Source organism: Ovis canadensis, chromosome 3 (assembly GCF_042477335.2).
Source record: "Ovis canadensis isolate MfBH-ARS-UI-01 breed Bighorn chromosome 3, ARS-UI_OviCan_v2, whole genome shotgun sequence".
In the NCBI taxonomy this organism is placed as follows: Eukaryota; Metazoa; Chordata; class Mammalia; order Artiodactyla; family Bovidae; genus Ovis; species Ovis canadensis.
This window is the reverse complement of record NC_091247.1, coordinates 212,891,257-212,917,904: the sequence shown is the minus strand read 5'-3', so window position 1 is coordinate 212,917,904 and position 26,648 is coordinate 212,891,257. Positions and strand designations below refer to the sequence as shown.

The 26,648-nt window shown below is 42.4% G+C and overlaps 1 protein-coding gene across 2 annotated transcripts in view; it reads left to right on the top strand.

Annotated features, from left to right (window-relative positions):
- Window positions 1-1,714: 1,714 nt before the first annotated feature.
- A2ML1 (alpha-2-macroglobulin like 1) overlaps window positions 1,715-26,648 on the top strand; it is a 53,075-nt gene continuing 28,141 nt past the window's right edge. The window contains exons 1-18 of one of the 2 annotated variants that reach the window (XM_070292369.1): window positions 1,715-1,818; window positions 2,931-3,114; window positions 3,618-3,780; window positions 4,501-4,553; window positions 9,599-9,619; window positions 10,363-10,522; window positions 11,683-11,767; window positions 12,458-12,584; window positions 13,449-13,563; window positions 14,342-14,451; window positions 16,097-16,264; window positions 18,175-18,399; window positions 20,817-20,877; window positions 21,403-21,548; window positions 22,219-22,368; window positions 23,434-23,628; window positions 25,129-25,222; window positions 25,627-25,753. In XM_070292369.1, the coding sequence (XP_070148470.1) occupies window positions 1,754-1,818; window positions 2,931-3,114; window positions 3,618-3,780; window positions 4,501-4,553; window positions 9,599-9,619; window positions 10,363-10,522; window positions 11,683-11,767; window positions 12,458-12,584; window positions 13,449-13,563; window positions 14,342-14,451; window positions 16,097-16,264; window positions 18,175-18,399; window positions 20,817-20,877; window positions 21,403-21,548; window positions 22,219-22,368; window positions 23,434-23,628; window positions 25,129-25,222; window positions 25,627-25,753 (2,249 nt within the window). In that variant the 5' untranslated portion in view covers window positions 1,715-1,753. Of the gene's footprint in view, window positions 1,819-2,477; window positions 3,115-3,617; window positions 3,781-4,500; window positions 4,554-9,598; window positions 9,620-10,362; window positions 10,523-11,682; window positions 11,768-12,457; window positions 12,585-13,448; window positions 13,564-14,341; window positions 14,452-16,096; window positions 16,265-18,174; window positions 18,400-20,816; window positions 20,878-21,402; window positions 21,549-22,218; window positions 22,369-23,433; window positions 23,629-25,128; window positions 25,223-25,623; window positions 25,754-26,648 lie in introns of those variants that run through there. The other variant, XM_069585776.1, reaches the window with a different exon arrangement.

Below are 26,648 nucleotides of genomic sequence, written 5' to 3'. Positions count from 1 at the left end.
ACTTGTGTCCCTTGCATTGCAGGCAGATTCTTTACCATCTGAACCACCAGGAAAACCCTTTTTTAAAATGTCTTATTCTCCCCAATTATTAAAAACTCTTTTTTGTTTAAGTAGGCTTGATTCAGGTTGGTCACTGTTGTTAGAAAATATCCTAACTAATTTATACTTTAGGTGGCTTTCAAGTCTTGCCATTGTAAAGAGCACTGGGAAGAAACTCAGTGGATATATTTTCTGCATATGTGCCTGCTCTAGTTTCCCATAAAAATATGTTCTCAGAATAAGAGTCACTGGGTCAAAGAATATGCAAATCAGTGAGGCTCTTAACCAGTATTGTGAAATTGCTCTCTGAAAGATTGTCCAATTTATGTTTCCTCTATGATGGGTGCAGAGTACATCATGAGAAACGCTGGACTGGAAGAAACACAAGCTGGAATCAAGATGGCCGGGAGAAATATCAATAACCTCAGATATGCAGATGACACCACCCTTATGGCAGAAAGTGAAGAGGAACTAAAAAGCCTCTTGATGAAAGTGAAAGTGGAGAGTGAAAAAGTTGGCTTAAAGCTCAACATTCAGAAAATGAAGATCATGGCATCCGGCCCCATCACTTCCTGGCAAATAGATGGGGAAGCAGTGGAAACAGTTTCAGTCCTATGTTTTTGGGCTCCAAAATCACTGCAGATGGTGATTGCAGCCATGAAATTAAAAGACACTTACTCCTTGGAAGAAAAGTTATGACCAACCTAGATAGCATATTAAAAAGCAGATACATTACTTTGCCCACTAAGGTCCGTCTTGTCAAGGCTATGGTTTTTCCTGTGGTCATGTATGGATGTGAGAGTTGGACTGTGAAGAAGGCTGAGCGCCGAAGAATTGATGCTTTTGAACTGTGGTGTTGAAGAAGCCTCTTGAGAGTCCCTTGGACTGCAAGGAGATCCAACCACTCCACTCTAAAGGAGATCAACCCTGGGATTTCTTTGGAGGGAATGATGCTGAAGCTGAAACTCCAGTACTTTGGCCACCTCATGCGAAGAGTTGACTCATTGGAAAAGACTCTGATGCTGGGAGGGATTGAGGGCAGGAGGAGAAGGGGATGACAGAGGATGAGATGGCTGGATGGCATCACGGACTCGATGGACGTGAGTCTGAGTGAACTCCGGGAGTTGGTAATGGATAGGGAGGCCTGGTGTGCTGCGATTCATGGGGTCACAAAGAGTCGGACACGACTGAGCGACTGAACTGAACTGAACTGATGATGGGTATAGTTTCCTATTTTCATACAGTCATGATAATCATGAATAGTATTTAAAAAAATCCACCATTAGGTAAACGCCTACTGCTTTGAATTGATACTGCTCCCACACCTGTGTTTCCAAATACATCTTAATAGAATAATAAGAGGAAAAAAAGAGATCAAATGTAAATGGGAATTTGGAAGGAAATCAGAAGGAAAGGGAAGGACCTCAAATGTGTTCTGAGAGGTTTACCGCTGTGAATACATCAGCCCTGGTTTTTCCCCTAAACAGGTTTTTGAGACTGGCTGAGCCAGTATGAATGTTTCAGGGAGAAATAAATTTTAAGAAGTGAATAGAAGCCCTACCCTGCTATACCACCTCTGCCTGAGGCCCCAGAAGGTGATTGGCTGTGGCATCCTCATTGCTCCCCATCCTACCTGGGGGGTAGTATATATATATGCTACAGGGGGTGAGCCAACCATTGGCTCCTGCTCCTGAGGACTCTGTCACCCACAAAGATGTGGGCTGAGCTCCTTCTAGGAATATTAGTCCTGTTGCCAGCCTCGGCAGGAAAATTTCTCCCGTAAGTGCTTGGTGTGTCAGTGTTGATTTAGGGCAGGTGGCATCTTCGTCCATCTTTCTAAGACATAACTATGGAGGGGCAGGAGATAACTTTTGGTTTATTTTAATGCCCTTTCATCTTTTTCTTTCTTTGGTTTTATTTCTCCTTTACCCAGAGAGAAAAGCTAAGTCGCCAAGAAGAAACTTTGAAAAATATGATAATATCGAAATATAGTAGCCTCCCACTGCCCTGATCTCTGTTGTTCTGGTTGTTCAGTTCTTGTTGCTCTTTCTTTATGTCTGAAAAGTGAAAGTGTGAGTCACTCAGTCGTGTCCGACTCTTTGTGACCCCATGGACTGCAGCACTCCAGGCCTCCCTGTCCTTCACCATCTCCTGGAGCTTGCTCAAACTCATGTCCGTTGAGTTGGTGATGCCATCCAACCATCTCAACCTCTCCTTCTCCTCTTGCCCTCAATCTTTCCCAACATCAGGGTCTTTTCCAATGAGCTGGCTCTTCGCATCAGGTGGCCAAAATATTGGAGCTTCAGCTTCAGCATCAGTCCTTCCAATGAATATTCTGGATTGATATCTTTTAGGATTTACTTCCTTTAGGATTGACTGGTTTGATCTGCTTGCAGATCCCAAATGGAACTCACTTCCTCCTTGGTACCCTGGGCCTAGGTTCTCCATGGTGGCCTATGGTGGGGGGGCAGGGGGAAGGGTGTGAGTATAAGGCTGATTTGTCATTTTTCTCCTTCTCCCTTATAGAAAATAAGGGTCATAATGGCAGGTGCTTTGTCTCTTTAATTCTTTGCTACATGCTGAGTACTCAGGAGAGGGGTTAATTAATTTTTCATTGAATAGATGAGTCATTACTGCCCTGAAATCCTTTTGCTTCTTTAGTAGAAGTATAGTTCTGAGAGCTTAGATGGTAAAGAATCCACCTGCAATGCAGGAAGCCTGCATACGATCCCTGGGTTGGGAAGATCCCCTGGAGGAGGGCATGGCTACCCACTCCAGTATTCTTGCCTGGAGAATCCCATGGACAGAGGAGCCTGGTGGGCTACAGTCATGGGGTTGCAAAGAGCCAGGGAGACAATTAGTGACCAACACTTTTTCCCTTTCTTTAGTAGAAACTATCTGGTGGCATTGCCAGCCCATCTTAAGTTCCCCTCTACTCAGAGGGTTTGCTTGGATCTGAGTCCTGGGTACAGCAATGTAAAATTCACTGTTACTCTGGAGACCAAGGGCAAAACTCACACATTGCTGCAACAGTTTGCACTAAAGACGAGACACTTACACTGCTCGTCCTTTTTGGTAAGTACAGGCTTAGCCCAACTCTCATCCTCAGTTTTCCTATTCTCCCTGGATGCACTATAATTTGTCTTTAAGTATGTTTTTTCTTATCTTACTTTTTGCCATGGCTTCTAAACTCATCTCTCATCAACTTCAATTCCTGGCCATAACTTCAGATATTATTCTCTGGCAACTTTTTTTTCTTTCTTTATAAAAAAATTTTTTTTAAATTATAGAAATGTATGATAACACATTTACAGGTGACTTGGAAAATACAGAACAAAGTTACATAGAGTTCCACTAGATATTACAATTATTTTTTTAAGTAGATAAATTAAGATTTTTACTTGGAATTTTAATATCAGACTTCCGGCAACTTTTTCTTGGCTCCAACCTTGCCAGCCCCATCAACTCATTCCTTTCCTTTTAATTTCTCTCTCGGGTTAAGACTAGTTGGTTCTGTCCTCCCCCACCCCACCCCCAGTCTCCTGTTCCTCTCCAGAGCTCTCCCCTGTCTTGGCCAGGTACCACTTCCTTCTGGTGGCACAGAAGAAGTAGCCACCGTCCGGGTGAGAGGAATTGGGAATAATGTCTACATTGAGGAGAAGAAAAATGTTCTGATTCAGAGGCAGCAGAATGGCATCTTTATACAAACTGACAAACCTGTCTACAGCCCAGGGCAGGAAGGTAAGAGGCACAGAGGTGGGATGAGACAAAAGCCAGGGAGTATCTTCTCACGTTCGCAGAGCGACTTTGCGGATTGGTGGTAGCCCCATGGCCCAAGGAAGAGGTGGAGGCATGGAGGAAGCCTGGAGGGATAAAGGGTTACAGGTGCTGAATGCAGGCAGTGCTGCACAAGCAAAGGAGTAGTGGGTGGAGCTGCTACTGTGTGTGTGTGTTTGTGTGTGTGTATAAAACAAAATACAGGGCAGTCTAGTGGTTAAGACTCCGCATTCTCACTACCGTGGGTCCGGGTTCAATCCCTGGCTGGAGAACTAAGATCCTACAAGACCCAATGCATGGCCAAAAAATTCCAATAAGTAAATAAGTAAAACAAAATACAGATTTCTTCTGGAAAGGAATTTGGCAGGTTTAACTGGATCGCTGGGTCTCATAGCAAGCTGCCTGTGTAAGAATCAGAAAACATCAAGGGCATTTGGCCCAAGCCCTAGGATTTATATTTGCTTCCTCTTCCTTTGAAGTGGATTCCATCCTGGACTTTCAAAGTCAGGAGCCGTGACCGTTGGGGCATTAGCTGTCTCTCAGACTAGGTTTTATTTCAAAAGTAAAACCTGGTAGGATTTTGCTGACTCAGAAGTATGTATGAGGAAGCAAAAAGGTGGAAAAAAGAAAGATTCTGAGGTGAGGGGAAAATCCCTTTTGCTAATGACGCCCATTTCCTTCTAGTGCATTTCCGTATCGTCACCCTCACCAGCACCTTTGTTCCAGTGAACGACCAGGTAAGAGTTTCACTGGGAAGAAGGAACTGGCAAGGGAATGCGTGAGGGCAGACTGGAGAATGAGAGAGGCCCTTTAGAAGCAGAACACTTGTGGGTTCTACAGTCAGGGAACTAGTCAAATCTCCCAGCCCCCATCTGCCTGAAAGCAGGCAGTGGCATCTCGCTCTCAGGTCTGACATCTGAAAGCATTAATTAGGTTAACATTCTTAAGAGACGGTTCCATTTGCCTCTGTTAAGAGCTTTTTTCAAACGTCAAGACGTTCCCTCCAGGAGTGACACCTAGTGGCTCTGCAGTTCAAATACTAAGAAGGAATTCAGGAATACTTTTAACAAAAGGAAGAAATAAGGATCTTTTTCTTCTTTTTTTTTTACTACAAGGCAAGGTGATTTATAGCATAGACAATTTCCTTAAGGCAACGTTTTGTGCCAAAGGTAAAAATGCGGTAACATTTGGCGAATACTTAAATTTTCCTCGAACAATTGGATCACTAGAATCACAAGTCATATGATTTGGTTTGCTCTGAATTTAGGGCTTGTGTCATTTCTACACACGTTTGAAATACTGGGTTGGCCCAAAAGTTCGTTCGGATTTTACATACCATCTTACGAACTTTTGGCCCAACCCAATACCTCTCAGACACCCCCAGCTGCCTTCTTCCTCCTTCGGTCAGAGCCCATGTAGTTAAATGAAAAATTTAAAGATAGTCATGGAGAAAGCATTGCTTATATTTCCATCTCCATGTTCCCAGGCTGCTGTTTCCTTTCCTGATGTACAGGGAAGCTATAAGTTTATTGTTGATCAGTAGCCTTCTCCAACCACTACTTTCCTGATTTAGAATTGGTTTTTTAGTTTCTCCTTCCTATTGCCTGTATGCTTTCCTTATCACTTCGGTATAATATTAAGTTGTTGTTTAGTTGTTCAGTCATGTCCGACTCTGTGATCCCATGGACTGAAGCCCACCAGGCTCCTCTGTCCATGGGATTCTCTAGGCAAGAATACTGGAGTGGGTTGCTATTTCCTTCTCCAGGGGATCTTCCCGACACAAGGATGAATCCCAATATTCTGTTTGGCGTGGATTCTTTACCACTGAGCACCTTGGTAGCCTTGATTCTAGAGCTGGGATGAGGGTCAGTTCAGTTCAGTTGATTAGTTGTGTCTGACTCTTTGCAACCCCATGGATTGCAGCATGCCAGGCTTCTCTGTCCATTACCAACTAGACAAAGGAGTCAAAGTGTGGCCACAGTTAGAGTTATTTTATTTTATTTATTTTTTTTTAGTTAGAGTTATTTTAGACTCTACTGCCCCCTGGATGTTGATCTCATTAGCTACCCCTCTTACATTGTCTTGCCTCTGTTCAAATTGTGCTGAATTACAAGTACTCTGATTTCCATACTTCTGTGTTCTCTATCTGTTGTCAAATTACTCTTTCCTCCACATACCATTTCTATAGTCAGCCCCCACTCCAAGTTGCAACTTGGAGCCCTGAAAACCTGAAACACTGAATTTGGAACTCCAAATGAAACATTGCAATTAACTAAAAATGTTTTACTGAGAAATAGAGTGGTAGGACTTCCTTGGTGGTCTAGCAGCTAAGACTTCACGATTCCAGTGCAGGGGGGCCCAGGTTCAATCACTGGTCAGGGAACTAGATCCCACATGTGGCAACTAAGAGTTTGAATGCTGTAGTTAAAGATCCCACATGCTGTAGCTAAAGATTCCCACATGCTGTAACTAAGACACGGCACAGCCAAATAACTTTGAAAAAAAAAGAAAGAAGGGGAGTGACAAAAACTGTGAGTTTACAGAGTTCAATATTTCATCCTCAAACAACAAAAGTATACATGCTAGTAATTGATTGTATATAGCTTTGTTGCTTACCTAGTTATTCAGAAACTTCAGGTAGCTTCCAGCGAAAATGTTACCTTTCTGGTTGAACACTTACTGGTGTCCAAAGCTGCTTCTTGACTCTAAAAAAATGATTTTGTTCTCGAAGGAACTGTTGTTTTCCCCCCTAGGATTTACAGCAATGGCAGTAATCTCGGTGACACTTGCCTTCTTATCATGTATATAGTCAGGTTTGTGCATGTCCTATTTTTCCCTTTAGGAAGAAGGGCAGAATGTCCCCCCACCATATCCCCCAGCCCCAAATGTACCACTTGGGCATGTGGATTCTTTTGAGCTGAAGGCTGTGTTCATTGAGAAAAGACCTATTACTGAGATAACTTTTTTCCTTCCAGTCTTATTGAGATGCAATTGACGTACAGCAATGTATAAAATTAAGGTGTACAGCATAATGATTTGACTTATATACATCATGAAATAATGACCATAATAAGTCTAGTGAACATCTGTCATCTCATATGAGAACCTGCCTGCTATGCAGGAGTCACAGGTTTGATGCCTGGGTCAGGAAGATCCCTTGGAAGAGGGAGTGGCAACCCACTCCAGTATTCTTGCCTGGAAAATCCCATGGACAGAAGAGCCAGGCAGGCTACAGTCCACGGGGTTGCGAAAGAGCTGGACATGACTTAGTGACTAAACAACACTCATCTTATATAGATACAACATTAAAGAAGTAGAAGACAATGTTTTTTTCTTGAGATGAGTAATCCCATTTAAAAATTTTTGCGTGTGTTCCCCTTGCCTGAGGAGCTATCTCCAATAAAATATTACCAAGACCAATGTCAAAGAGTTTACTGCTTATATTTTCTTCTAGAAGTTTTATGGTTTCAGTTCGATTGTTTAGTAACATATTGGTTAGACTCAATGTGTTTGTGGGTTTTTTTTTTGTAGTTGATTTTTAGTCTCATAGTGTTGTGGTTGAAAAAGATTCTTGATATGATTTCAGTTTTCTTAAATTTATTGACTCTCTTTGTATTCCATCATGTGTCTATCATGTCACAATATTCCATTTGCACTTGAAAAGAATGAATATTCTGCTTTGGGATGAAATATTCTATATTGTATAGAATGTTCATTTGGTCTAATAAATTGCCAAAGGCCATTTCTCTCTGAATGCCTCGTCCATTGATGTACATGGTGTGTTAAAGTCCCCCACTGTTGTTACTGTTAATTTCTCCCTTTGTGTCTGTTAATGCTTGCTTTCTTTAGGTGCCTGAATCTTTTAAAAAGAATATCTTAAAAAAATATTATTATAACACCTGAAGAAATTAACAAAAATTATTTAATATCATCTATATAATACTAATTTCTAAGTTTTCCAACTAACACATTTTTTCCCCCAAACTAATCTCTGATCTGCTGCTGCTGCTAAGTTGCTTCAGTCGTATCCGACTCTTTGCGACCCCATAGACGGCAGCCCACCAGGCTCCCCCGTCCCTGGGATTCTCCAGGCAAGAACACTGGAGTGGGTTGCCATTCCCTTCTCCAATGCATTAAAGTGAAAAATGAAAGTAAAGTCGCTCAGTCGTGCCTGACTCTTAGCGACCCCATAGACTGCAGCCTACCAGGCTCCTTCGTCCATGGGATTTTCCAGGCAAGAGTACTGGAGTGGGGTGCCATTGCCTTCTCCGATCAGATTCATGCATTATATTTGGTTGTTACATTTAAAAACGTTCTCATATTCTAAACTAATCCCCTTTATTTTTTTTATTAGTTTGACTTTTTTGAGAGAGAGAGCAAGCGATGATGTCAGGCTAGATGACTTATAGAATGTCCCCATTATGGAATATGATATTTACTTTTGAGGAAGCCTAGGTGGCAGGGCTTCCCAGGTGGCGCTAGTGGTAGGAAAAAAAACAAAAAACCTGCCTGTTAATGTAGGAGGCAAAAGAGATACAGGTTGTTCCCTGGGTTGGGAAGATCCCCTGGAGAAGGGAATGGCTACCCACTCCAGTATTCTTGCCTGGAGAATCCCATGGACAGAGGAGCCTGGCAGGCTATGGTCCATAGGGTCTCACAGAGTCGAATATAACTGAAGCAACTTAGCATAGCAGCTTAGTTGTCTTATGGAATATTCAATATTCTTGATTTGCCTGATTATTTCTCACTGTGTAATATAACTTGTTCTTTTATCTTCTGAAGGCAGTTCTGAAGTCTTAGGTTTAAACTAAACTTTTTGTAAAGATATTTGGTTAAAAAGATAGATAATGTTGGGAACCTCAAATATGTCTCGTCAGGAGGTACATAATGTCAGGTTGCCCTGTTATTAATGATGGTGAATTTGATTGCTTAGTTAGGGTGGATGGTGAGTTTGATTGCTTAGTTAGGGTGGATGGTGAGCTTGATTGCTTAGTTAGGGTGACGACAGACTAATTTCTCCAGTGGTAAGGTGTGTTCTTTTTTTTAAATTAACAAGTAATTTGGGCTGACACTTCGACACCTCGCACAAGGACTCCTTCTCCAATTAAACTTAGGGGTTTTCATGTCCATTTCCTTGAGGAAATGACACACGATCCTTTGATGGAGCTATTTCAAACATTTTAAAAAAATAAATTATTTTGCACTGCTTGAAAGTAAGATTCTTGCCCACTGGTGTTCAGAAAGTAGAGGAGGAGGCTAGGAGATAGTTGGCTCCCAAGAAGAGGTTCAAATATGAGGGAGTCTCCAGAGAATGAGATGGTGGATAGCATCACCATGATTTGATGGACATGAATTTGAGCAAACTCTGGGAGACAGTGAAGGACTAGGGAGCCTGATGTGCTGCAGTCCATGCGGTCACAAAGAGTCGGACACAAGTTAGTGACTGAACAACCACCATCACCACCAGATACTAATACTTTCCTTTAGGACATGTATGGAAAAACTCAGTCACAGAGCACTGAAGGATGCTGAGGGTCAGAAGTTCCATTTCTTCAAAGTTTTTGGAGACTAGCAATCCCTTTAGGAAAGCTCTTCTTTCTGCTCTCCCAACCCATAAGGCTTTGCCTCGTTGTTACTCTTACCAAGGCACGAAAGAGCCATTTAGAAAGGAAGGGGTAGGTAACAGAGAAAGAGAGAGGCCTTTGTGAACTTTTTGCTTTCAGCAAGCCTACCCTTATTGCTAGCTCTGCTTTAACCCTTATTATCTGGTTTTCTTTTTCAGTACTCCATTGTGGAACTGCAGGTAAGTAAAGGTTTCTTTCTTTTTTGCTGTCCTCTGTGCAGAAGGTGGTTGATGCTAAGCCCCAAAACCAGCAACAATCGTGGGATCTTGGTCCAGAGCCTGAGACTTTGCACTGGCCCCAAGCGCCTGCGATTCCACCTAAGCTGTGCCTGTTCTCTTGCCTCTGCCCACCCTGCCCCTCAACCTCTGTAAATAAGGACAGCAACCTCTACAGTGATGAACGTCCCTATTCTGATTCCTGCAACTTCTTTCTCTGTGCTGTGTCAGTCCAGCAGAGCTTGGTTCTGTGGGATGAACCCACTCTCTTAGTCTTTGGGATGGCTAATATCACAGACACTCAGCCACTGAACATGACAAGGATACCTGTGAGAAGTGTTAAGAAAGAGGCAAGAATTCCTCACAATACCCCCTCCATTTTCCCATCAAATTAGCTCTCTTTCAGGTAGTCAGTCCTTCAGAGTTACCGGTCTTAAGGGACCAAGAATTAGCATTCTTTGTAAAGAATATCTTACATAAACAATGTTATCCTGGATAACATTCTGAAACTGGATAACATTTTCAAGAACCTAGTCTAACTATTTGAATCCACAGAGGGTTCTTTTCTTCCTGGATGCAGACCACAGGGGTTATGAACAGCAGGTGGGATTCTTTACCTGCTTTTTGCTTCTTTACCTGCTTTCTGCAGTGCAGGGTGGGAATCAAAGAGGCAGGCATGTCATGAGATTTCTTTTTCTTGAGCACAGGATCCAAATAACAATAGGATTGCACAGTGGCTGAACGTGGTGCCCAAGCAAGGCATCGTAGACCTGTCCTTCCAGCTGGCACCAGAGGCAACGCTGGGTACCTACAGTGTGGCTGTGGCTGATGGCAAGACCTTTGGCACCTTCATTGTGGAAGAATATGGTAGGTGGGAGAGTTAGTAGATCAGAGTGTTGGACATGATCTTGTGTAAGAACCAGCAAAGGTCAAGTGAAACTTACAGTGGAACTAGGTCAAAGATGGCAGAAGATTTTACTTCCAGTGGAGCCTCATCACCAATCCAATGGACATGAACTTGGGCAAACTCTGGGAGATGATGAGGGACAGGAAAGCCTGGCGTACTGCAGTCCACGGGGCTGCAAAAAGCCAAACACGACTTGGTGACTGAACAACAACAACAATATACACTCATTGTAACTTATTAGCATAAGCTAAATGACACACCCACTAGCGCCATGACAGGTCCCAGGCTGGCCATCAGAGATAAGAAAGTGGGCTGTGAACCAGCCTGGAAATCTCCATCTCTTACCCAAAATAGTTGGATTACTCTTCCTGCTCATTAGCCTATGAAATTTTTGCTGTTGTTTAGTTGCTAAGTCATGTCCAACTGTTTGGTGACCCCATGGACTATAGCCCTCCAGGCTCCTCTGTCGGTGGGATTTCCCAGATAAGAATACTGGAGTGGGTTGCCATTTCTTTCTCCAGGGGATCTTCCTGACCAAGGGATCAAACCAGCATCTCCTGCATTAGTAGGTGGATTCTTTACTGCTGAGCCACCAGGGAAGCCCAGCCTATGAAATTACCCAGCCCATACAAACTAACCATCCCATATTTTCACACCTCTCCCCTTCTGAGATGTCTCACACTCTGTCTGTGGTATGTGTTTCTCTTTAAATAAATCTAATTCTTACTTTTTTTTTTAAAGGGATTATTTATTCATTTTAGTGCTAAATCAGTAACTTTGGGAGGATTTTCCCTTAATAATGCCCCATTAATTTAATTAGCCAGGCTTCCCAGGTGGCCCTAGTGGTAAAGAATCCTCCTACCAATACAGGAGGCCTGGGTTCCATCCCTGGATCAGGAAGATCTCCTGAAGTAGGAAATGGCACCCCACTCCAGTTTATTCTTGCCTGGAAAATTCCAAGGACAGAGAAGTCTACAGTCCACGGGGCTGCAAAGAGTTGAACGTGATTGAGCAACTTAATTAGATAATTATTATCACTGTTTTATACCCCTCTGTTCACTACCTGTGCAGTCAAACTTTCTTCCTCTTCATTTTCCATCTCTCTTTCTACTCTTTCCAGTGCTGCCTAAGTTTAAAGTGGAAGTGGTGGAACCCAAACAGTTATCAATGGCGGAAGACTCTTTCTTAGTGAAAGTTTGTAGTAGGTAAGAATAAAGCTCTGGATCCATTGAGGATGAAAGCTATATTGAGAGATGTTGTGATCGAGTGTTATGAGGAGAGGATTGTGGAGGTAGTGGTTAAATTTTGTGATGTTTTATGTGGCTCAGAGTCACAAGTTCTGCAAAAACACACTTTTTAAAAAAATTGTTTTTTATGTGGACCATTTTTTTAAAAGTCTTTATTGACATTTGGTACAATATTGCTTCTATTTTATGTTTTGGTTTTCCGGCCATGAGGCATGTGGGATCTTAATTCCTGGACCAGGGGTTTAACCCGCATCCTCTGCATCGGAAGGTGAAGTCTTAACCACTGAACCACAAGGGAAATCCCAGGGACACATTATCTGCATTTTTGTGCTTACTTTCCTCTGCTTTCTCAGCTGGCATTATTGGTTTAGAATCTACTTTGTGCAGAGCACAGTATTGAATCCCATGGGAAGAAGGAGTAAGGAAAAAGAAAGACACTGTTGTCCTTTGGGTGGTATTTATTGTGCAACGGCAATACTCTAAAGCTTTGAGTAGAGCAGAGATGTGAATGAGAGCTGGAGAAAGGTGGGACTGTCAGAGCGCTTACAGAGATGGGCATGCGGAAGAAAGGAAAAGTGTTTAGGGGAGGAGGGCCTGGATCACAGGTGGATTTGCCCCTCTCTGATTCCTCATGTTTTTCTGGGTTAGGTACACCTATGGAAAGCCCGTGCAAGGAGTAGTGCACGTATCAGTGTGTCAAAAGCCATATATTTATCGGTATCCAGATCCAGAACGGGAACATTTACCTGACAGATGCAAGAAAGTCTCTGGACACGTGAGTAAAACAAGATGTAGAAAAGGAAGCTTATTCTTATGTCCTAAAGAGTAAGTAAGCAAGCACCAATATAGAAAAGTGGTTAAAAACATCCAGAGTAGAAATAATTTCATGTGATTAGTACCTCATTTCTAAAAACACAGAAATCTTTTTATCCCTCCAAAGATAAAGCTCTTTTAGAATCTGCCTTGGGATCAAGAGATTAACCTAAACCCTTGGAAGATACAATTTTCCTGTTCTGAAGGTGGTTCTTTTCTCCTCATATCTTGGAAGTTCCAAGTCATGTATGGGTGTATGCTTCATGTTATGGAATACTTTTTCTATCTTAAAGATGGAGAAACTGGGAATTCCCTGGTGGTCCAGTGGTTAGAACTCCATGCTTTCATTGCCAAAGGCCCAGGTTCAATCTCTGTTTGGGGAACTAAGATCCCATAAGCCATGTGGCACACACACACAAAAAATTTGAGAAACTGAAGTATAGAGATAAGAAATAATTTTCTTCTACAGGACATCATGAGTTAGAAGTAGAGATTAGGGTCTTCCCTGGTGGTCCAGTGGTTAAGAATTTGCCTTCCAATGCAGAGTATGTGGGTTCAATCCCTGATCAGGGAACTAAAGATTCCACATGCTGCTCAGCAGCTAAGCCTGGGAGCTGTAACTATTGAAACCCTGCACCACAACTAGAGAGCCCGTGTGCCCTAGAGCCTGTATAATCACAACAGATAGCCTGTGCGCTGCAATGAAAGATCTCCTGTGTCACACCTAAGGCCAGAGCAGCCAAGTAAATAGATAAACTTAAAAAGAAGTAGAGATTAGGTTATTCACCCTCTTTCTTCCTCTCTCTCTCTCTGATTGCCTCACTAGATTGACAAAGCGGGATGCATCTCAACTTCTGTGGCCATGTCCATGTTCAACTTCACTGGGTATTATTACAGACAAGACATCAATATCATGGCTACTGTGGTGGAGGAAGGGACAGGTAAGTGGGATGTTCCTTGCTTCATTAAGAAAAGGGAAGGGAAAAGAGTTATCCAAGAGAGAGAACCTGTATAGTCAAAGCTATGGTTTTTCCAGTAGTCATGTATGGATGTGAGAGTTGGACCATAAAGAAGGCCGAATGCCAAAGAATTGATGATTTCAAATGGTGATGCTGGAGAAGACTCTTGAGAGTCCCTTGGACTGCAAGGAGATGAAACCAGTCGATCCTAATGGAAATCAACCTTGAATATTCATTGAAAGGACTGATGCTGAAGCTACAATACTTTTGCCACCTGATTCAAAGAACCAACTCATTGGAAAAGCCCCTGATGCTGGGAAAGATTGAGGGCAGGAGGAGAAGGGGGTTGATAGGATGAGATGGTTAGATGGCATCACTTACTCAGTGGACATGAGTTTGAGCAAACTCCCGGAGTTAGTGAAGGACAGGGAAGCTTGGCGTGCTGCAGTCTGTGGGGTCGCAAAGAGCTGGACATAATTTAGTGACTGAACAACTCAGACGGCGCAAGACTCGCCTTCATCAGTGCTTAGAAGGGACTCCGTTCTAAGTTCACAGTCAATGGGAAATGTCAGATTTCATCTGCCATCCATTCCCTATTTCCCCAAAAGTTTGGGAAGGAGAAGTTAGTTTAGATCTTTGGTCAGAATGATAGTCATCTTCTCACTTCCTGTGGCATCATCCTTTCAGGCAGTCTTATGTTAAACATGAAGATGAGGATGTTAGGTATTTAGATCATCATACATCTGGTTTCCCTCTGCAGGAGTGGAGGCCAACACCACCCAGGATATATACATTTCTTCACAAATGGGATCCATGACCTTCGAAGACACCAATGACTATTATTACCCCAATTTCCCCTTCAGTGGAAAGGTATGTTGAAGCTCATCTCTGCTCAGACAAAAAATGCTTAACCACCCTGTCAACTCCTGCCTGAACATATATTAACTTAGCATTTTTCTAAGTATTCTATGTGTATTCACTTTAATCTGGAAAACAATCCTGAGTTAGACATTATTATTGGCCCCATTTGACAGACAAAAAGGCTGAGACACAGAGAGGTTAGTGAAGTTCGATGATTTTCCCAAGGTTATACAGCTCATAAGTGGTAATTATGGTCAGAGCTAGGCAGCCTGCCTCTAGAGCAACAGTCCCCAACCTTTTTTGCACCAGGGACCGCTTTTGTGGAAGATGTGCGGGGGACGGTCTTAGGATGATTCAAGTGGACTACATTTATTGTGCACTTTGTTTCTATCATTAGTGCGTCAGCTCTACTTCAGACCAGCAGGCATTAGATCCTGGAGGTTGGAGACCCCTGCTCTAGAGTATGTGCTTAACTCCTGGCACTGTGTGTCCTTAATCTCATGTGAAATGTGCCTTAAATACTAATGTGACTTCAATGACCCTCCCAATGCCAGGGGTTCCCCTCCTCCTGTGTCAGTCTTTGAATTTTAGAGCTGCAAGTTACCTGGTGAGATCATCTAGTCTGAGTTTCTGCATCTAGGCAAGGTTAATATCAAACTTCCTGCCACAGAGAGCCACTTATGGCTCCTTAAGCATCGTCTTTAGAGATTTAAAAAATTGTAGTGTCTTCTCTCTGATTCCTAGCATTCCACCCCTCTCTCTAGCTTATCTTCTTCACTTCCCAAATAATTGGTGAACACCATACTATTGTACATATTCAGATCCGTTATTCCTTGGTCATCTCTTCTTTAGACCAAGAGTAGGTCCACACTGTCTTAGAGCCTAAGGATTATACAATTTAGGAGTGGAAGAGGATGCTCTGTAGGAAAATGAAAGCAAAAAAATACACAGAGCTTTGGCAGCAGGGTATGAAAAAGAAGAGCCCTGATGCTTCCTAAGCCACGTGGCAAATCTACTTCTTTTGTGTTCATTCATTTGTTTTTTTTTTTTTTTAACATTTTATTTTGTATTGGGGTATAGCTGATTAAAAGTGTTGTGATAATTTCAGGTGAACAGCAAAGGGACTCAGGCATACATATACATGTATCCATTCTCCCCCAAAGCCCCTTCCCATCCACTGTTACATTATGCTGCCACATAACACTGAACAGAGTTCTCTGTGCTATACAGTAGGTTCTTGTTGGTTATCCATTTTAAATATAGCAGAGTGTACATGTCCATTCCAAACTCCCTAACTATTCCTTCCCCACCACAGCCTTAAGTTGTGAGCCTCTAAGTCTGTGAGCCTCTGTTTTGTAAGCAGTGCACTTGTGTCATTTCATTTTAGATTCCACATATAAGGGGTGTTATATGATATTTCTCCTTCTCTGTCTGACTGACCTTACTCAGTGTGACAATATCCAGGTCCATCCTATGTGTGGCAAGTCTATCTCTGCTCCAGGTCAAGCTACTTCTGTGTGTTTCTCAGTTCCTCGTAGAGCCTCATTTCCAACTCTCCACATCACATTTACCTTTTTCTGGACTCTTTCCTGAAATGTCTCCGTAGAATTTTGAATATATTCCAAACCTGACTCTAATGACCTTCACCCCTCAGATAAGAGTGAAGGGCCACGATGGCTCCCTCCTCAAGCATCATCCAGTGTATCTGGTGATTCCTGGAGAAAATGGAAACGTCAACCAGATCCTAACTACTGACAACAATGGCCTCGCTGCCTTCAATCTAGACACGGCTAATTGGAACGGGAAAAGCATTTCTCTGGAGGTAAGCACTGGGAGTTCCCCTTTCCAGCACAGAAGACATCTGAAGGAAAACTTCAGAAAGTCCTTGTTTCTCTTTCTGCTCTCCCAGTAAGTCCATCACCTCACTTACCCACCAGTTCTGCCCTCCCTGGGACAGAAAGTTTTTCTTAGACACCACCATTTTTAATTCTCATCAAATAAATGACCCTTCAAATTAAAAAAATTGCTATTTCTATTAATTCATTTTATAACTTAACTGCCTCTCTATCTGGTTCTCTATTTGAAATCAGATTCAGTTCAGTTCAGTTGCTCAGTCGTGTCCGACTCTTTGCGACCCCATGAATCACAGCATGCCAGGCCTCCCTGTCCATCACCAACTCCTAGAGTTCACTCAGATTCACGTCCATCGAGCCAGTCATGCCATCCAGCCATCTCATCCTCTGCTGTCCCCTTCTCCTCCTGCCCCCAATCCCTCCCAGCATCAGAGTCTTTTCCAATGAGTCAACTCTTCGCATGTCAAATTAGGGAAGAAAAAATGGTTCAGAATCATCTTCTTCCTCTCACTCCCCCTTTCCTTCTTATTACTCATAAAACAGCAAAGAGAATTCTAGATTTTGCACAACTTGGAAGGTTATTTGTACCAGTTATCAATTGCTGCTTCACAAACAACTGCAGGGTAATTCCCTGGCTTTCCCATGGTTAGGATGTGCTTTCACTGCTGAGGGTGACGGGTTCAATCCCTGATCGGGGAACTAAGAAACCAAAACAAAAAAACAAACTACAGAACTTCAGTGTTACACAACAGGAAGTATTTACTGGTCTTGTATCTGGGTAATCTGATGGCAGCTCTGCCCATCTTCGTGGAGTTCCTTATGTCTGTGGACCAGTTGACTGTAGGCTTGCACTCCACATGTCTCATGATCTGCTGAGACAGTCCAGGTATACCAATGGTTCAGTGGGTAAAGAGTCCACCTGCAATGCAGAAGACACAGGGGATGTAGGTTCGATCTCTGGGTCAGGAAGATTCTCCTGGAGGAGGATATAGCAGCCCACTTCAGTATTCTTGCCTGAAAAATCCCATGGACAGAGAAGCCTGGCGGGCTACAGTCTACAAGGTCTTAAAGAGTAGGACACAACTGAGTAATTAAGCACATACCCATTCTCATGGCAGTGAAGAGATGCAAAAGACATACAAAGACTTTTCTGAGCCTCTAGTTAGCTCACATATTTGAATATCCATTCCCCAAAACAAGTCACCTAGTGGGTCCACAGTTAGACCAAAAGAGTCTATGATTCCTTGGTAGAGGATGTTGCTATGGGGAAGGAGGAAGAACTATAGCCCATAAGCAAATACGTACTATTTCTGTTGTGACTAATTTGCCTATTTCTGTACTCTAGGCATCACTTAATCACTCCTCTTAGAAACGATTATTGTCAGTCTTTTTTTGTATGTGTGATTGTTTGGCACGTGGGATCTAGTTCCCTGACCGGGGATCAAACCCATGCCCCCTGCATTGGAGGCATGAAGTCTTAACCACTGGACCACCAGGGTAGCCTGATATTGATTGATTGATTGCTTTTCAGTCTTATTATCCTCTGTATCTAGTTTTCTTAGATTTGAGATACATTCTTCAATCTCTTAGTCAAACTTGTCTCTCCTTTGCATCAGTGTGTGAAGGTATATCACCGACAGTTTTCTATTACCTGACAGCTATCATTCAGCTCTTATTTTACACCCTGACATACCACAATGTTGCTTCAAGTAACCACTGTTATGGAGTCCTCAGACATTCTTGGTTGGACCTCTAGCGAAATATCTACATGCCACTCTTAGGCAGTACCTATTTGAGAATCACAACAGCCCTACCGGGTTGATATAGTTGGGGTACATGCCTTTAAAGGTCTTTTTTTCCCTCTCTCTCTCTTTCTCAGGGCAGGTTCCAATTGGAAGAAACATATGATCCAAAACAAGAGCCTCGTTACTACCAAAATGCCTACTTGCACCTGCAGCCTTTCTACAACACGACTCGCAGCTTCCTTGGCATCCGTCGATCAAGTGGCATCTTGGAATGTGGCCGGCCCCAGGAAGTGCTGGTGGATTACTACATCCATCCGGCTGATGCAAACCCTGACCAGGAAATCACCTTCTCCTACTATGTGAGACTGGGAGACGGGGGCTGGAAGGAAAGGGAATAAGGACAGTGAGTCAGAGCAAGTGAACAGACTGGATAGAGATATAAGACAGGACTTCCTTGGTGGTCCAGTGGTTAAGACTGCTCTGCCAGTGCAGGGAGTGCAGGTTCAGTCCCTGGGTGGGGAACTAAGATCCCACAGGCTGTGAAGTACAACCAAAAGAGTTTTGTAGAAAACTGTAATGCAAGCCATATAGGTAATTTCTAAATCTTTATTTGCCACATTAAAAAATTAAAATAATGGGGATAACTAACTTTTAAAGGATATTTTATCTAACCCAACATATGATCATTTCCACATGAAATCAACATTAAAAATTATCAATAAATATTTTACATTTTTTTGTTTCAACCGTGTAGCAAAGTATGCATTAGAAATTCAAAGTATGTATTTTATATTTAAAGGAGTTTGGACAAGTCACATTTCAAGGGCTCCAGGAGTTATATATGCCCAGTGGCTACCGTGTTGATATAGGTATAGAAGATGGGAGGACATGGGTAATAAGGAGATTTTGAACAGGAGTCCAGGGAAATAATGTGTGAGGAAATAATACTAGGAATTAATGAGAAAATGTTGCGGACACGGGCTGAAAGGGAGCAGGGTGGGTCGGTGGGAGGGAGACTGAGGAGAGGATGGGGACTCAGAATAAATTTCTGTATGTTTCATTGGTCAGTGTTTTAAAATAGATAATATAGGGTTAACTTTGATAGCAACTTTCTGGAGAAATGTGATTACAACTTGTAGTCTGAAAAAAAATGTATAAAGACAAGCAGTTTGGTGCCTTGCCTGGTGGTCCAGTGGTTAAGAATCTGAGCTTCCACTGCAAGCGGCATGGGTTTGATCCCTGGTCAGGGAAGTAAGATCCTACATGCCCTGCTGTGTGGCCAAAAAAAACCCCCCCAAAAAACAAAAAGAAAAACCAAGACTAACAGTTTTACTGGTCACCATGAGTCTAATTCCTCAGGAAGTCCTCAAGAACTGGACTCATGTGAACCTCGGGTTTGATGGTCCAGAGTTTTTTTATTCCTTTATCACCTTCTTAAAGCCTCTGAGAGATTTTCTCCCCCTAAATCATTTCAGTGTCTCCATCAATCTAAAACAATCATCCAAATAACAGAATGAAGAGGGGTGGGGGGGGGAAATAATAAGGTAGAGTTATAATATATGTACTGAGTTCAGGACAGAAGTGTGGGAGGCTTACAAGAAAAGTAGAATTGGAGCAGATCAGTGCAGACTTGACTGAAGCCTGAGGAGCTGGCCTACTTAGAAACCATTGCACTGAGTTCATTTTCAAGGGAGAGTGAACAGGAAGGGAGAGAGAAAAAGAGATTTCTTGCCAGAGAGTCAAATGTCAGAGGACTCAAGACAGTTCAAGATGCATTCATTTCCACTGACTTCTTTAAAAAATTTTTTATTTATGTATAGTTGATCTACAATGTTGTGTTAGTTTCAGGTATTTAATTACACACACACACATATGTATATATATTCTTTTTCAGATTCTTTTCCTTTGGAGGTTATTACAGAGTATTGAGTAGAGTTCCCTATGCTATACAGTAGGTCCTTGTTGGTTATTTATTTTATATATAGTAGTGTGCATATATTAATCCCAAATTCCCAATTTATCCCCACCCCCCCACCTTTAACTTCCACTGAATTTTGAATTGAGTGATAATTTTTTTTTAAGTTGTAAAAACAGAAACAGACTCACAGAAAGCGGGAACAGACTTGTAGTTGCCAAGGGGGAAGAGACTTGTTGGAGGGATAGATTGGGTGTTTGGGATTAGCAGATCCAAACTATCATATGTAGAATGGATAGAAAACAAGGTCCTATTGTATCGTACAGGGAACTATATCCAATCTCCTGGGATAAACCATAATGGAAAAGAATATTAAAAAAAGAATGTATATATGTGTATAACTGAGTCACTTGGCTGTCCAGCAGAGATTGGCACAACATTATAAATCAACTATACTTCAGTAGAAAAAAATGTTTTTTAAAAAGGTTGTAAGGATGGATTTTAGTGGACATTATGTTGCAAGGATCATAAAAGAATAAAACCTAGAGATCTTCAAGAAATGGTGTCAGCTATCTGTTGTGAAGAATGGTTTCTGTTCTGTCTGGTTCCAAAGCCATGGTGGCCTGTGTCTCCTTCCACCCACCCCCTGGTTCTTTGCAGACCCCCAACTGGAGGAAGAGTCATCAGAACTCTGGGTACCATCAGACATATGACAAGCTGAAGGATGCTCCACAAAGTACTTACCTGGACTCCTGAACTATGAAAGAAGCCTCTCCTTACAGAGAGGTGTAAGCATTGGACTAAGGCTGAACTCCTCTAACTTCTATGTTGTTGATGGTTTTTATTTTTTCTCTTCTTTAGTTAATAGGGAAAGGAAATTTGGAGATGGAGGGGCAGAAACACCTGAAGTCCAGGATGCAAGGTGACTGTTCATGAATCTCTTGGAAGACTTAAACTTTAAATTTCCAGTTGAATTGGTTTATAATGCTTTTCAGATCTCCTTTGTGGTAGTTTTCTTCTACTTTTTATATATTCATTCTGTTAAATTTTGAGAGTTTGATATTGAAACACCAACTGAAAATCTTCATTTATCTACTTAAAAATAATTGTAATATATAGTGGAACTACATGTAACTTTGTTCTGTGTTTTCCAAGTCTCCTGTAAATTTACATTACGTTGTAATGTAAAATTGTTTTTACATTGATTCAACAAACAAAAAAGAAAGAAAAAAGAAGAGAGACAAGAAAAAACTTTAAACTTCTAGGAAACAGTTCTTATACTAGAAGCAAGAGCAGAAATAGCAAGAACAGAACAATAACCACAGATCGGAAAAATGAGAAACAATTTGCCCGTGGTTGGCTCAGGGAGAAGTGCAGACACAGGGTTGGATGTCACTGGTAGGTGAGCAGGTACTCTCATGCCTGAATATCCCCTCTTCTCTTTCAGGACTGAAAGGCTCCTTCTCTCTCCCACTGGTCTTCAACTCCAGATTAGCCCCTGATCCTTCCCTGGTGGTCTATGCCATTTTTCCCAGTGGAGGTGTCATAGCGGACAAAACCCAGTTCTCTGTGGAGATGTGCTTTGACAATCAGGTAAAATGGCAGTTAAGGCGGGTGAAGGAAAGGTCTGGGCAGAGAGAGGGAGCTTGTGTGTCCTGGGGGTGGAGGGAGATAAGGCAGGGCCACTGGGAAAGGCAGGGGAGAACGTTGAAGCTGGATGTCATGTTCTGTATCTTTAGCATGGTTTGTTGAACTGTCTCTCCTGCTTCTTTTAAAAGGTCATACTGGGAAGTCACATGTTCTGTGGACCTATTCCATAAATTCCCTTTCTACTTTGCATCTTTTGAACTTTCTGTATTATTTTACTGTGCTGCTTACTTTTTCCAACCGTATCACAAGACACTGCTTCTAAAGGGCAAGGCTTTACAAAGAAAAATCAGTATAAAAGTGAAGGACTTGGGGGAATTCTCTGGCAGTCCAGTGGCTGAGACTTCATCTTCCAAAGCTGGGAGTTTGGGTCAAGGAGTTAAAATCCCATATTCTTTGTGGCCAAAAAACCAAAATATTAAACAGAAGCAATATTGTAACAAATTCAATAAAGACTTTAAAAATGATCTGGATCAAAAAAAAAAAAAGACAAAGCGACTCTAAAAAAAAAGTGAAGGAGTGGGCTAGGGACCGTACTTAGGGCATATGTCTGATGACTGTTTCTCCTCCTCTCCAGCCTGACCTGATCCCCGTGTTGCCCTTTTCTCTTCCCCAGGTTTCCCTTGACTTCTCACCTTCCCAGCAGCTTCCAGGAGCAGATGTGGACCTCCAGCTGCGGGCAGCCCCTGGGTCCCTGTGTGCAGTCCGGGCCGTGGATGAGAGTGTCTTGCTGCTTAGACCAGAGAGCGAACTGAGCAATCGTTCGGTGAGTGGCCTGCTGACATGGCAAGAGGGGGTCGACAGAGAAGATAGTCTAGCTGCATCAGGATAAAACATGGATTCCAGGGAGCAGGAAAGAGAGTCTCAGGGAAACAGTGGAGGCAAAGTTGGTGTGGACATGAAGGTAGAAATGATGATATGGGAAATTCCTAGAAATCCAGTGTTTAGCACTCAGGGCTTTCACTGCTAGGTCCCAGGTTCAATCCCTGGTCAGGGAACTAAGATCCTGCAAGCTGCTTGGCATGCCCGAGCCCCGAAAAACATGATATGAGAAGGGCATGGTTAATATGATCATAGGGATCAGGAAAGATGAAATAGAAGATAAAGATCAGATTATGAGAAAAGATGAACTAGAGGAAGGGGCTTAGGATGGAAGAAACTAAAAGACGCTTACTCCTTGGAAGAAAAGTTATGACCAAACTAGATAGTATATTCAAAAGCAGAGACATTACTTTGCCGACTAAGGTCCATCTAGTCAAGGCTATGGTTTTTCCTGTGGTCATGTATGGATGTGAGAGTTGGACTGTGAAGAAGGCTGAGCACCGAAGAATTGATGCTTTTGAACTGTGGTGTTGGAGAAGACTCTTGAGAGTCTCTTGGACTGCAAGGAGATCCAGCCAGTCCATTCTGAAGGAGACTAACCCTGGGATTTCTTTGGAAGGAATGATGCTAAAGCTGAAACTCCAGTAACTTTGGCTACCTCATGCGAAGAGTTGATTCATTGGAAAAGACTCTGATGCTGGGAGGGATTGGGGGCAGGAGGAGAAGGGGACGACCCAGGATGAGATGGCTGGATGGCATTACTGACGCGATGGACGTGAGTCTGAGTGAACTCCGGGAGCTGGTGATGGACAGGGAGGCCTGGCGTGCTGCGATTCATGGGGTCGCAAAGAGTCAGACACGACTGAGCAACTGAACTGAACTGAACTGAGGACAAAGAATATAAGGATAGCAAACTGTGCCCACAGAAGCTGAGAGAAGTGATTTCACTGTGTCAATATTTCATTTGCTTAAGAGAAAAAGATTAATTTTCTTTACTGTCTTTTCTCAGGTCTATGGGATGTTCCCATTCTGGTACAATCACTACCCTTATCAGGTGGCTGAATACGACGAGTGTCCAGGGTTTGATCACTGGAACTTTCCGCAGCCCCTTATTAAGCCCGCGCTTGAGGAGCGTTGGAACAACCATCTTGGCGTGTGGAGGCCTCGGCTCTCTGAAGAAATAGACGTTTTCAGTTTTTTCCAGGTCAATGTTCTTACCCATTTTGTTCTCATAGAAACAATGTTGGTGGGAGGGGGAAAGGAAAGTCCATATCGACAAAAGCATGTGGGCTTAGGTGGGCACTGACAGGGGCAAAATCTTGAAAGAAACTTCTGGTGGGCAAGGAGCCTCTCTTGGTTCTTATGCTTGAAGAAGTTTCCCACATGTGAGGCTATACACCTATCCTCTCTCTGGGGTCTGCAAACATTGACTTTCATGGGATCAGTATAGAAGGAAAAAAAACAAAACCAAAAACAAAACCACAAGGTAAGGTAGACCAGAAGTCTCCTACTATTACAAAAGATTTTACATTTATTTTATCAGCAAAGTTTTGAGATGCTTTGGCCCATGTCTGGCCATTGGTTCTCTGAGGTCAGGAAGCAGGTCTTGTTCAATCTTTTCGTTCTCTCTAATACTTATATATTTTTGAGCCTGATCCACTCAATATATTTTTATTGAATTGATCAAGTTGATATAGTCTCTGCCCTCAGAAAATTCATTTCAAATCAAATAATAAGGATACAGTGACTAATATTCGGAAGAAGTATTAAACATATCGAACAATGAAGTACGTGGAATACTACTATTTAGCCAAAAAAAGAATGAAATCTTGTCACTTGCAACAAGCTGGATGGACCTTGAGGGCATTATGCTAAGTGAAATAAGTCAGATGGAGAAAGACAAACCTTGTATGATCTCACTTATATGTGGAATTTAAAAGCAACAGTTAACAACCGACCCATAGATACAGAAAAGAGACTGTAGTTGCCAGAGATGGGCGATAGGGGGCGGGCAAAATGGGTAAATGTGGTCAGAAGGTGCAAGCTTCCAGTTGTGAAATAAACAAGTCTTGGGAATGTAATGTACAGCATAGTGACTATAGCTAGTGATACTGTATCTTGTTGTTTAGTTGTTGTTGTTTAGTCCAACTCTTTTGCGACCCCATGGACTGTAGCCTGCCAGGCTCTTCTGTCATGGGATTTCCCAGGCAAGAATGCTAAAGTGGGGTGTCTTCCTGACCCAGGGATCAAACTTGAGGCTCCTGCATTGCAGGTGGATTCTTTACTTCTGAGCCCCTGGAGAAGCCCAATGATATTGGGCTTGAAAGTTGCTAAGAGAATAGATCTTAAAAGTCCTCATCACAAGAAAATAATTTTTTTAAATTATATATGGTAATGGATGTTAACTAGACTTATTGTGATGATCATTCTGCAAAAATGTATGCATATGTGTGTATATACACATGCATAATACATGCATATATACATATATAAATACAATGAAATAAGTTTCACTGAGAGACTTTCATACTGACTCGAATAGAAGTGAACCAGTCTTGGTGGCTGAGTATAGGTCCCACAATTAATAGGCAAAGAATGTGTTGGTTCAATCCTTTGAGGGTGAAATTTCTAGGCAGTAGCCCTTGTAGTAAGGGAAAGGACCCCCTCTAACACTTCATTCTCTGGTCCCTTTGGTGCCTGTCAGAATGTGGGCCTGAAAATACTGTCCAATGCCAAAATCAAGAGGCCAATAGACTGCAGTCACCAGAATTTAAGACACAGAGTTACGATGGCTGGAGGTAAGCTGCCTCTGATTCACTGAAATATTTAGAATCACTTAGAATCACGGAACTCTGAAAGCTCCCTCTTTGCCTCCTCTTCTTGCCCTGAGCCTCTAGCCAGGATGATAATGGATTGTGGGTTATAGATGCAGGCAGTTTCCCCAAGGATTTCACTCTCTTTCTACGGGGTGGGCTTTTGAAGCCTGAAGTTCTTATCTATTCATTCTCTGGCCAAACATCCCCACCTGTCACTTTCCCCAATAGCTTTGTGACCAGTTAGTTCCTCAGTGGTCCTTCCTCCTCATCTATGACTTGCATTTTCTCCGCTTCCCTCTGAATGTCTTGCTAGTAGTCCCTCTACTTTGACTTATTGTGTGACTTAAGTCTTCTGCTTTTTCCCTTATTCCTTGTCTCCTTAGCAGTGAATGATGTTAGTCCAATGGCTCTCAAGCTAACTCCATCAGTTCGGCTGGAAGAGGTTCGCCAGCTGGAATCTCAGGTTCGCCAGTACTTTCCAGAGACTTGGCTGTGGGATCTGTTTCCTGTTGGGTAAGTGATACCTCAAAGGTATAACAAGATTATATATATACAGTGTGGAGTCAGGAGAGAACCCAGACTCAGATAATTTTTTAAAATTAATTAATTTGACTGTACTGGGTCTTAGTTGTGGTATGTGGGCCCTTTAGTTGCAACATGTGGGATCTAGTTCCCTGACCAGGGATCAAACCCAAACTACCTGCATTGCGAGCTAGACTCTTAGCCACTGGACCACCAGGGAAATCTCAGACTCAGACAATTTCTAATGAACCTAAGTCTCAAGGCAGAGAATAGCAAGGAAAGATAAGAAAGCCTTCTTAAGTGAACAATGCAACGAAATGGAGAAAAGTAATAGAATGGGAAAGACTAGAGATCTTTTCAAGAATACTGGAGATACCAAGGAAACATTTCACGCAAAGATGGGCACAATAAAGGACAGAAAGAGCAAGGACCTAACAGAAGCAGAAAAGATTAAGCAGAGGTGGCAAGAATAAACAGAAGTCTCAAGCCAAGAAGGTTTAATGGAAATATGAGAATGTTTTTCTTTCCCTGGATTCTTAAACAAGTGTATACAATCATTCAAAACAAATCCACACATCTTCACATTTGCACAGTGCAGACAGGGCAGGGCCACACCAACAGAAAGGCACATCTTGATGTTAGTTTAGTTTGTGTTCACTCCTTTCCTGCTTGTCCTGACAAACCATAAGGATGCGTATTCTCACAGATTCGGAGGGCACTGGGCTATCTTACAGATATGTTTACACACATACCGCCTCCCCCAATCCTCAGACACACGCTTTTCCCATACTTGTACAGCCTCACTTGAAGACTCACAGTCTTGAGATTCACTTAGGCCTCCAGTCCAGTTGCTTTCCCCCACCATGCACAAGAGCAGCAAAATAGT